General features: G+C 36.7%; 1 protein-coding gene across 1 annotated transcript in view; it reads right to left on the bottom strand.

Moving 5' to 3' along the window:
• The window catches only part of RMDN2 (regulator of microtubule dynamics 2), a 48,940-nt gene that overhangs the window by 31,056 nt on the left and 5,230 nt on the right, over window positions 1–12,654 (bottom strand). The window contains exons 3-5 of the mRNA XM_065835795.2: window positions 9,129–9,324; window positions 7,834–7,936; window positions 5,741–5,801 (exon numbers count right to left, since the gene is read on the bottom strand). Of these exons, the coding sequence (XP_065691867.1) occupies window positions 5,741–5,801; window positions 7,834–7,936; window positions 9,129–9,324 (360 nt within the window). The remainder of the gene's footprint in view (window positions 1–5,740; window positions 5,802–7,833; window positions 7,937–9,128; window positions 9,325–12,654) is intronic.

The raw sequence follows: 12,654 nt of genomic DNA, 5'->3' as shown, positions 1-12,654 counted from the left end.
ATTAACATGCCTCTACGTTTTGTGCTTTCTGTAATTATGAAGTTGTAAAGCAGTGCCATCTGAAGGAGCTATACCACTGAATTGTTTGCATAGCACTTCCAATTAAAATCTGGATAATAAAGATGCTCCATGGTCCGGTAGGAGCTGTGTGGATTCATAGCTATCATTTGGGAAACACTGACCCACGAAAAGATTTTGCCTGAAGCCTAGGGAAAACAAGATGACCTGCAACTGGCTGATGCCAAATTTTGCATGCAAGTTCCTTCACAACTTGAGTAATTTGACACCGGTTGAACAAAGCAAGAAGTCACTTAGAGTATTTACTCTGCCTCTCTTTAGGGTGGCCGTACAAATAATAAAAGGTTACAGCTATGTTTTTCCTTTCCAGTGTTTCCACTCACTTCAGTTTTTCAGAGGTCACCATTCAAATACATCTGAAGGCTTTTTGATCTCATTGGAAACTACAATACTAAGTATGATCACACGTTTTCAAAAATCTGGATTCTGGTATGAAAATTATTCACAGCTGCAAAAGTTCATTACCAAAACTGTCTGACTACTTCAAGATATTTTGCTCTGTTCTTTCTGCATGTATTTTATCAAATTTATTTAGAGGATTAATATTGCTTACTTGTCAGTATGCGGATCAGTAAATTGGCCAGTTTTATTGTTGATGTATTTTATGATACAGTTTAATTTAAAAATATGGCTGATCTAGTAAGGAGATATATGGCATTTTTTTGTTCTTAACTGAAGTAGATATGAAAAGAGACAGCTGAACATTAGTGAGAGTTTGCTCATGAGACCATTCCACTTAATTCTCTTAATGGAGACAAAAGATACATTCTATTTCCCAGACAGCTTACAGCAGTTCCACAAAACAGGAAAACTCCCGCTCTGAAAAAGGGTTGCTTTTGCCAGTATAGTTCTGTCTACACTAGGGCTTTACTGGAACAGTTATGTCAGTCAGAGTGTGACAAAAATGTATTTAAGCAGTATACAGAGCTTTCAAGCAGCATGGATAAGCTTCCAAAAGAAACTTTCAAAGAGGTACAGTGTACATTTCTAATGAAGAAAACAAAGCCACTTAAAAATGCCACATTATAAAAAGTTCTAGAGAAGAATTATGAAGAGACAAAATTCACAAGCACAGGAGCAAATCAACCTTCTTGATGCAGAGAAGAGAAGACAGGAAATAGTTTTAAAGGCTATTTCAGCTCCAGTGAGGTGTTTTCTATTGACTTAAAAATCCAAAAGTAACTGGCCCTAAAAGTGAAAATAAGAGCACACAGCCAAGCTACGGATATTGGATGAGTAGTAAACATATATATATATAAATATATATATATATATAAAAGAACTGGATCACATATTTGAAGATACATACATCAGAAATGCTAAATACAAACTGAATTGCAACTCGCAAGAGACATACGAGGCAATAAGAAGAGGTCCTATAAATATGGCAGAAGGAAAAGAAACTTAAATGAAAGTACAGAACAATTAGCAATGAGCAAAAAAAGACAAAATATGAAAGCAAGAAGGTTGAATTAAATTTCTTCTTTGCTTACATTCTTCCTAGCCCCCAAGGGTCAACTGTAAGTAGAGAGCAAGGAGCAGGACCAGAAAAAGAATAGGACTATCATTTAATCCTCACTCATTTAGTAAGCCATAATATATAAATATATATATAGTCATAATATATTAAACGGTTCAAGAGAACATTAGAAATAATGCATGAGTTGACAATACACCAAATGTGAGTTAAAACCTCAGTTGTGCTGACAGGAAATATCAAAACCCCTCAGAAATAAGAAAGTATAGATTAGTAAGAAATCAACCAAAACTTTCCTTAGGCAAGGTCAGAAAACCAGAATCCTCATCAGTAGTTTATATAGAATGAAATAACCTTACATGAAAAATAAGAAAACTGTCCAACAAACAGATAGGCTTCTCTGACACAGGCTAGGATTATTTACCTTGTACAACTTCAGAAGACTTTACATTGGTGGCAAGATGAAAAGGATTTTGTTTCGAGCCAGCACTGCTTCCACACTGAGCTTGTGTTCATGCTGAGCTTCTCATCTGTGTATCTAATCTCCTATTACAGTCAATGGAGACCCTGATCAATTCACAGCATCCCTGCTTGGATGCAGGTACCGACTGCCACTGGACGTGCCCCACAGTTTCCCATCACTTCTAGCTGCTGGCTTGGAAGCATACAGTCCCCCAAAGGTCCAGTGGGATATCTGCCATGCCGTGTAAATATCCTGGCTCGTCAAATGGCACACGTTACCTATCAAATGTTAACTCTCCATCCCTTCGAAGTGGAGGACAAGGCTCTCACTCACACGTAGACACATATAACGGATACAGTACATTTAGGTGTCAATCTGGAGTTGAGTACTGCCCTTCACTTCTGAACTTACGTATAACTGGTACACCATTATTCTTTAAGTGGTCACTTACTAGTGATCCTGGTATTTTTGTATAAATATTTATTCTATTTTTTCTTTAAAGTTTTGCTTTTTCTCTTATTATCCTTTAAACTATGGTTTTCATATTACTTTCACATAATATTTCTTTATGCCTTAATTGTGTTGCACTGTTTCCTGTCCACATACAGTGTTACCTATTTATGATTTTAGGCAAAGTTCTGCTTGTGTACAACTTTGAGCGCACAGTTTCTACAGGGAAGATACCCTGAAGTCTTATTTCCTGTTCATGGGTATTAGCATGTAAAATAATGTTTAGATAAACTGGATAAATTAGCATCAGTTAGACTCAAACAATCCAGATCTGACATACAGCTGACTACCAAAATCTTCTTGGTAATGCAGAAAGTCCCAGCATAAAGGAAAAAGGCAAACACAGTTGTTGTCTACAGAAAGAGGAAAGCAAATGGGAAAGGAAAAAAGGAGTTTGGACAGATCAACCTAACCTGAAAACATTCCAGAATAAATTATTCCGTAAGTGCAGAGCATACAAAACACTTAACACAAGTTTGTCATGAACAAACAGTATCAAACAAAAATATTTTTCATGTTTGACAACATAAACAAGTCTAGAATATTAGAGGAATGCAACAAACAGGATATAGCTTGAACTTTATGTGGCCTTTGACTTCTTCCTACCAGATGTTCATAAAAATATAACCATGGAAATATAGTTCAGATTAAATCACTTGTAGAGATGGTTGCAGAATCAGGTTCAAATGAACCTGAGCATCATTACAGGTGTTCCACAAACATTTGTGCTGGGTCCATTATCTCCCAGTAATTTCATTAAGTCAAGTATTTTAAAAAACAAAACACTTCAAAAGTAAAATGGTCATCTAGGAGGGGATGTAAGTACTTACAAACCTAAATGGACTCAATAAACCCAAGATATGGTCTGAAATACACATTAAATCAATGAAATGTGTACAAAGTACTCTACCAAGGAGGAAACAAAGAAATGCGCAGTTACAAAACAAGTCCATCTGGTGAAGCAGCAGCACAGTAGAAAAGGATCTGCTGGAACCACAGACTGAACAACAGTTGGCAGGCTACACAAAAACATACAAATGTCTGTCTGGAGCATGGAAGTCCATTTAGCCCAGAATTCAGAGCCTCAGAGCGGCATAACCAGTATGAGGCATAACACTTCAAAAATTATGCATTAAGTCAGAAAGAGTTCAGAAAAAAAAACAAGCAGATAAAATCTTCAGAAAAAAATATTATACCAAACTTTTCAAATCTGTGGTATACATCTACATAACTAAAAATCTATCAGTTCCACAGTAACTGATAAAACCTTCACGTTCATTTGCAACCCAGACACAAAAAGGATGAAAACTGTAAACCATACAGAAATCCATTGCCTGTTACAACAAGCAGTAACTTACAAAGCATTAGATTTTCTTTTTAAACATCTCAAATTGGCTTTTTGAGGTAACCTGTGGAACGTGTCTCCTTACACTCATAATTCCTCCCTTGCTAGATGTGCCTGTCAGTACAGGATCTCACATCTGAAGTCCAGCGGACCACCTACATCTCCCTGAACAGCATGTAAGCTTTTATCAGCATAGATTCTGTCAGTAAAGTTGTATTCATACTAGGAGATTTCATCAGTCTGGTGGACTGAGGAGGAAGAGAGGGAGGGGCAGGACTTTTGCTTTGCATGTGATTTTGTGGTTGTTTATACACATAGCTCTAGCTGAGAGGGGTACACCAGCATTAGCCTGAAGAACCGACCATGGCTTTGGTCAGGCAAACAGCAGAAATGGCTGCAAATTGCTTTCAGCAGGTATTCAAGCTATATGGGTTTCAAATCACCTTGTTCTGAGGAGTGATGCTCAGAGGATCCTTTTCTGTTACTTTCACTGCCACAGGGGCAACCTCGAGCTGATAGGAATTAACCAGCAGCCAGGTTAAGGCCAAAAGCAAAGGCTCCTGTCTTCAACTACCACATTATGGCCACCTGTGGCCTAGGCTTCACCTTCAGGCAGGTATCACCATTGCTTCCAAGACATAAGAAAGAGCAAACGTAAATCTGTCCATGACAGTGAATTCTAGTCAAAATTCCCACAGCACACCACTTCCAGCACCTTGTTGTTACAAAGCAGGCATTTGGATCACTAGTTATTATAAACAGAAGGAAAAAAAGAATCATAGAAACATGGCAATGCGCACAGGAACACAGGGTGGGGCAATAACATAGCCATCTTTGAAGTTCAGGAGAGAGAGGCCAAGCCAGAGTGTCACCTAATTAAATGGAAACATCTGTGCCTAATCAAGCATCTAAACCTGAGCTAGCTGACATGTGCTCTCTTTATTGGCCAGGGAAATGCTGTCAAATGAACCTCAGAAGAAGTTCATCTCACTCTAATGCAGATGGGCAAAATGGACTCGGATGAACTGCATTCCAGAAGTGGCTACTTCTTTTTAATTTGTGAAGGGAGACTCATATAATAAGATTTGGTTTAGACATGTAAAAGTTGAGCGAAATCCCACCCTACATGTGTAATGACAAAATTAATGAAGAATATAGAAACAAAAATGGAAAGGAAAAGCTTCTAATATTAGAAAAGGAATCAGGAGCTCAGTAAAATTGATGAATAAAATATTAAGCTGAGGAACTATCAGCTAGAATTTAGCAGAATTATCTTTTACCTGTCAACACTGATTTGATAAAAAATATTAACATTTGCAAAGAGTTTGTTAGCACTGGCAAGGTCTACAAAATTAATTTAAGTGCCAAGCTTTGAGGAAAATGATACAATAAAACAAAAACTGAGAAGTTAATTGAAACTTCCGTAGTCCTCTCCTTGTGTATTTTTAATTACTAGAATTTAGATTATTACAAGTAGAAGAAAGGACAAAATACGAGGCCAAATGACATTATTTTGCAAAGTCTTGAAAGAGAAGGTAAATGGAAAGCTATGACTTCTCTGAGCAATAATATACTGCTTTACGCAAATACTTCCTTCTGCATTTCATGGTATGTACTGAAGTTTGGTTATTGAGTTGTTTCACATGCTATAGTAAACGTTTCACAGAATATTTCAATGTAATTTTTAGCTGCAACTGATGATAATTGAGTTCCATAAAACGAGGAAGATATTTATGAAATTGATGTGAAACTGCAGCATGATGTTACTTGTTCTGGGCACTACTCAATGCCAAAGACAGCTAGTTTTTTTTGTTGGATTTAATAAACACATATAACAATCCAAAAATGCACACTTTCTCAAACTTACCACTGATGACTCTCAGCACTCCTGGCATCCAGCTGAACAGCCTTTTCAGCTTTAATCTTCCCTGTAAATGGAATACAATATATGAAAGGATTTATTGTACTCTTCCACATTTTCGTAAACTCCCAAGGATAAAGCAATCTGATATCCTCTAGCTGCAAAGAAGAAATTGCTTCTTTCTCTTGTAAACATTTAGATGGGCAATATAGCATCCTGGCTTTATACCATTTACATACCCATACATACATATATAAATATATGCATAAGTATATATGGGTGCAATTTTAGTATTTTCTCTTAAAATCAAATTCAGAAGCAGCTAAAGGACTGGACTGAACTGCCAAAGGAGACCGTGTTGTCTGCAAGACATGTTGGAGAAGCACCTGCCAGAAGAACCAGCAAAGTTGTTTCCTGCTTTGGGTAGAGGAAAGAACTAGTTGACGTTCCTTTCCAGCACAAAGACTTCCATTAAGTTCCACTTTTAACTGAAAAAAGATGACAGTAGGTGATTTGATCAAACCCATGCTCCCAGTAAGAAGTTCAGATGAGATGCTTGCTGTTTGCAAAGCCTCAGCTGCAACCAATTAAGCCACACTGACATTTCTGTACTGCAAGCTAACTTCATAAAAACAAAGAACAGCACACACAGTCCTCCAACCTAGTGGAATGAAAAAAACCCAAGAAACTGTTGCCAGCTCCCCCGCAGTCTCAACCCCTCTGCATGACTTATAAAAACTGAGATGAAAAAGGCTGCTGCTGCCACCCACCACTTCATGAGAATTGCCAAACTGGGCTGCTTACTCAACACCTAAACCCAATTTCATTTCATCGTTCTTCATCTCTCCCTGTCTTCCACTATGCCATTGTCTTTTACTGGTTGAGGCTACATGTAGTCACTGGCAAAGGATCCAACAACAGTTTACTGTTGTAATTTAGCTTGTGGCATAATCCTCACTGCTCTGGGTGACTTCCATACAAAGATGTCAAGGTCTACTAAAGCAAAGACTGTATCAATTAAGTAGTTAAGACATACTTCATGAGTATTTAGATGACAAACAGAGAGGGACAAGGACCTTGGACAAGCTGAGGTTGGCTATGGAATATGTAATGACAGAACAAAGGCACAACACTGCCTTTAGGATGATAAAGGGCAGTCAAAACTGCTTTGTCAGTGATGCTCTCATTGCTGACAGAACAAAAAGTAGAGAACGGGAAAAGAGTCACAAAAGACAAAATAACCTGAACTTGGAATACACTTATAAAACCTGAATTTGGTGAAAAGGGACAGGCAATGGAGAAACAAAGGAAAGAGAGATATTCCCAGCTACAGGCAAAAAGGATTATTGTAAGAACAGTGTGTTGACTGAAGGAGAGTGACACCGGTAGAAAAGATTAAGGTTTTATTGTAATAAAGAGAAGAAATCCCCAAAAAACATAGGGCAATTTAAACTGTACCACTAGCCAATATGCATCCAGATAGTGAAAGAAAAGGCAATGCTTTTAAAAGTAACAAAGTGCTGTGAAGAAGAAAGTCAGAACCTTGTTGAGGTTAAGCTGTCAGACAGGACACATGGGGAGAGATTCCTGGAAGCAAGATCAATTGCCACATATTACTTCTGTTTCTGGTCAACAGTTTCTTCCAGATTCACAAAGTTTCATCCCCACCATCATCACAAAAGTGGCTACTGATATGCAGGAGCACTCCTTTCCCACAGAAAAGCAGAAAAACAAACCTTGACTTCGCCTTGGTATTTATTTATTCCTCTAGCTCCCTCAAAGGAGCATCTGTCTTTTTTTCACATTCTGGATCTATCTGATTGTCAATAAAATACGGTATTTTAAGGCACCATTCAGTGTCAATAGCCCTCAACTGTGACCCACAATACTACGTCTTTGCCAATTTTGGATCTCTCCAGTGAGGAAAGAATGAAGTTGTATACTGTGGCAGTTTAACATGCAAAACATTATTATTAAAGTACAAATGCTCCCATTCATTGTATTGGAAATTCCTTGGATTAGAAAACTTAAACAAATTTCAAAGCATGTCTCACTACATTCAGATGGCATTTTATATAAACATTTTTTCCTCTGCTTACCATCAGAAGCATATTTCCTCTTCTCCTCAGCATCAGTAGTCATCTCAAAGAGATCTCCATAAGCGCGTGCAAGTCTCCAAAGAAAGTCCGCACAGTTTTCATACTGAAATTAGAGGACAGCTGGGTAATTAAACTGATCAGAATGTGATTTAAACAATTTCCTTTCATAACACTTTAAGGAGTTTATCAGAACATGCCATAAGTCTTTGTTTATTTTGCATCTTTCCATACTACTTTTAGTTTATGTGAGAACCAGATGACCAAGTTTACATGACCAAAAGAGAAGACAGCTTTTGGAAACACCCTGGGCTGTCTGAAGAGATTTTATTTCATAATTCAGTTTCTAAATTCTTTCATTATAAAAATTAAAAAGGTAATCCAGTAAAGCAAAACAGATCCCTGAAAGAGGTGATATATACTTTCTTTAGATATGCCATAAGCACCACATTTACTCAGTATCTCATCTACCTTCCTGGGTATTTCAATATGTGAATGAAATTATAATCAGAAGTATTGTTTATCAAATCAGAAGAAACTGATACACTGAATTAAGCACTGCAAATCAAATCACTTGGAAATTTTATTTGGAATTACATACATGCACAGTAAAGCCAAAGGAAAAATTCACATTAAGTATACCAGAAAAGTATAAGCAGACCACAGGCTCACAGTTTGATTTCTTGAAGACACTTGGTCTGGTTACTATAATACTTAATTCCACAGGACTTTCTCACACAAACCATTCTAAAACCAGCAAAAGTAACATTTACATAGAAAAAAGCCCATGATCTTTCTTTGTCGCATGCAAAAATACATACTCTGTTTCCCCCAACAATTAAGACAGGGTTTTAAATAAATTTTTGCTCCAAAAGATGTGTATTTTTTTACATGTATAGCTCTCCAGACACTATTTAAATTGACTTTTTGTTATGAACTGTAACTAGGGCTTATTTTTGGAGTAGGGCTTATATTTTGAACATCCTCAAAAATCCTGAAAAATCACACTAGGGCTTATTTTTGAGCTAGGTCTTATTTTCAGGGAAACAGGATACATCAAACAAAGCCTTAAAGTTACTGAGACTGGATGGGATAGAAAATAATAAAACTTCTATGCATACCAAACACAAATATTAGCATTACCTTGAAATATTTCTTTTTCACTGTATTTTAAAAATATGCAGGAAATTTCATCTTCCATTCCTGTCTACATTTTAATGCTTGGATTAAGGAAGTTCTCAAAAGCAACACAAATCATAAATTAACAGGAACCTAATATTAAATTTACCCATTAATACCTTTTCATCTTTCTCAAGTAGAAGTCTGAAGCCCTCCTTCTTATCATCCTCTGAACCCTTGTGCAAATTGTCCACCTGCTGTAAAAGATTAAATAACTCTTGTCCTTCTTCCGTTTTCACAATGGCATCGGGCGATCTCATACATCCCTTTTCTTCCTCGGAGTCTCCTTCAGAATCAGTATGAGCTGTAAGATAACTAAAATCACAGAAAACAATGACTATTCTAAAAATAGCGGTAAGGCATTGTTAAATTCAAACACAAAAAAGCCTGGAGCACAATTTCTTCCAGTTGTCCAACATTAAAGGAGTTTTTATTCATGGTATCAAGATGATGATTATTATTACAAAACCTTCATCTTCAAAGGGACAGCACAGTCATATTCCAAACATAACAGGCAAGTAATTACACTGTCCTGCTGCCTAATACTGCATTTAAAAAAATGCAGATACATATTAGAAACACACGTATTCTTGTGTTTCAGATGCAGAACACCTTAAATCATTAATGTGTATTAAGACATGCTCTCTAACCCCAAATAGGCCTCTTCAACTCTTTAACTCAATTTCCCTAATTTTTGAAATAGGAATGAGCTTGCTAACCAAAACCTATAGTACTATAAGAATCACTTCTACATGCTTTGTTAAACACTTTTGGATCTAGGCATAAACAACACCACCACTGTTATAAATTCCTTTACTTATTTCTTTTGAACACTCTGAAGGTCAGAATATCTGAAAACAGGAAAAAAAACTTATATTAATTTATTATGCTTAGTGCACAAGTACTCAGCACAAGGCAATCAAGGACAAAGAAATATCTACAAAAGTCATAAATACCATGCAGAGATAAGCAGGTGGCCTCACTGTCCAAAGTGCTGAGCATACATTAGGGTCCTCCAGTTTCATAGAGGAGCAGCCAAATGACAATAGTTTTAAAAAGCAGCTTTTTGCTTATGTACTAAAAATTGAAAGAAAAGCCTATTCTTCTGCATTTCCATTGCTGAAAATATTGTTCTGATGAGAAATAATAATGTAGAAGTATTAGCTGCCAGGTTCAGAGATTTTTTAAAATGGTAACTGTGGAGAGAAAGTATGAACTGTACTATATACATTAAGCAACCGAATAATCAAAGTAGGCCACGACAGTCAAAATATATACATTTTTTTCCAGAAATGTAATCAGTACAGAATGTTAGCAATATAAATGGAAGTTAATAATCATGGCTTTTAAATATTCCATTTTCAATAGTTTGCTTTCAGAAGTGATCAGAACTAAAACATGAGCAGATACACTTACAGCCTGTAAACGAACAACTACAACTGCTTATCAAGCTACAGAAGTGCTAGATGTGGTATGACAGTTTCACTGCAAAATTAACCCGGTAATATGGGAAAGAAGGGTCAAAAATGTGTTTGGATAAAACAATATATAAATAAACCATGTGTACATGTTAAAACTGAAAAACAACATAGAGCAGAGATGGGAAACTTCACAGATTCCTAGAGATCTCTTTTACATAATCTTGATGATGCTGAAGTTGATGACACATCCTATGTTCTATCCTGCAGAATCTTTTTCTGTAAGTCACCAAACATTTATTTTGGTTTTCTGAAGCATCTTTGGAAACAGACCATCTTGTTCTTCCATAGTTATTTTGAAGTGGGTGCAGAGTTACATCACACACAGGCTGCATTTGTGAGAGTGCTAACTTGAGTAAAAGTGAAAGGGATTGGGGGGGGAGTGGGACGGTCTTTTAGCTCCAATATGAAATCCTGTGATGTGAAGTATGTTTGGAAAGTACCTTTCTTCACATGGTTTGGATGCCCCCCCACACCCAGTTAAAAGACATGAATTGAAGGTTTGTGTAATTACCACCCTAAATAAGGTAATGCCAGTAATTCCTAGGGACTGTAACAAACCACACAGCCCTGCACCTGCTGACATAGATGAGAAGACAATGAGCTTCACTAAGGTGCAGTAGTTTCTACGCAACCAACAGAGAAGAATGCTATTCTCAGATAAAAGAAACAAAATGTTTAAAATCTTCTCCACTTTTCATTTGAAGTGAATAGTGCTTTTCATTGGAAGGCGAGAAATTAAATGTCCTGATACCAAAATGTCCAAGGGAGTACCAACAATTGTTAGTGTTTAGGAACGGGCATGCTAGTTACCCTGACATGCATCAGCATTCTTCTAAACTTTTCCTTGCTTTCCTCAGAAAAGTAATGTCTTGGTGCCTTCAGAGGATGCTCTCTTCTTTGTATCTTCTTTTTTGGCTCCAGAACTGACATTGCTGCTTCCCATCATTTTCCACAGTAAAAGCAACAAGGTGACAGCCAAAGGCTTCAAGAGTTATTGGTGATGAGTTCCCACTTCACTAGTCATGCACCCCAGTCAAGCTCCTACACTGCTCACGAGTCATGGGGTAAAATGACAGCAAGGTATTTTAATCAAGTATAAAACACTAAGTACCACTTCAAACATTGTGGCAAGCTAAGCATAAATAATGTTTTTCTGTTTTGTTTCTGAGGACACTCATTTTCTTATTAGCTCTCTGTTCTATCCTTATCATAGCTGCAATGTTTTAAGCATGAAACATGATGTTAAGAAGTCAATATAGACTGTTAAACACTAAACAGCTAGGATTTTTCTTAACAACACAGGTAAGCTGTACTTTAACACTTTGAACTGAAACAAGTTTTATTACAAGATAGGAAGTCCTTCCATCTACTGAAGTACAAAATATGAGTGTAACAATATTACTGATATCAAACTGCAATAAGAGCTTGATAACTGACTTCAACAAAGCAGCTAGTAGGCTTACTCATCTACTAAAAAAGCATGTTATGAAGAGCAATATTATAAAAAACCCACAACAGACAAACACAAAACAAAAAATTAAACCAAACAAAACTAAACAAATAAAACACCAAAACACAAACACAGTACTAACACAAACAGAATGGAGATTCTTTTTAATGCAGTTTAAAAACTCCAAGAGTCTAAGGACCAATGATACTAACCCAATAGGAAAATTAACAAAAAACTAGGAAGAGTTACTATGGTTTGTTTTACAAATATTTCCTATAACAATACTGACATCTGCGATTTTACCTGGTAGTTCTGTGCATGAGGTTTTATCAGATGATAAACAGAAAAGTGAGTATTTACACTTGACAAGCACATTGACCAATATTTGATAAAATGGAAGAACTTCACAAATGTCTATAGTCAGTGCCAATTTGTTTTCTTGCTTATTACCAAGGGAATTTACTTAAAAGAGAAGCACAGTCGGTAAGAAAGTGAGGAGCAATGATCAATCAACAGGACTCAGCTAGATCACAAAGGACTGTTCAAAGTTCAAAGAACAAATGGGAACTGTGCTGGACACTCACCCCAGTGTGGTTGAGCTGTTCAGTAAGTCCAGGTACCTAGTACTGCATTAAGAAAAAACTGAGCTACAAGGTATAAAACACCACTGTTGTATAAACGTGTTTTGCTGGTATCACCTATTCACAACACTTC

Source organism: Patagioenas fasciata, chromosome 3 (assembly GCF_037038585.1).
Source record: "Patagioenas fasciata isolate bPatFas1 chromosome 3, bPatFas1.hap1, whole genome shotgun sequence".
Classification (NCBI taxonomy): Eukaryota; Metazoa; Chordata; class Aves; order Columbiformes; family Columbidae; genus Patagioenas; species Patagioenas fasciata.
The sequence above is the reverse complement of the archived record's forward strand: the minus strand, read 5'-3'. Positions and strand labels throughout refer to the sequence as shown.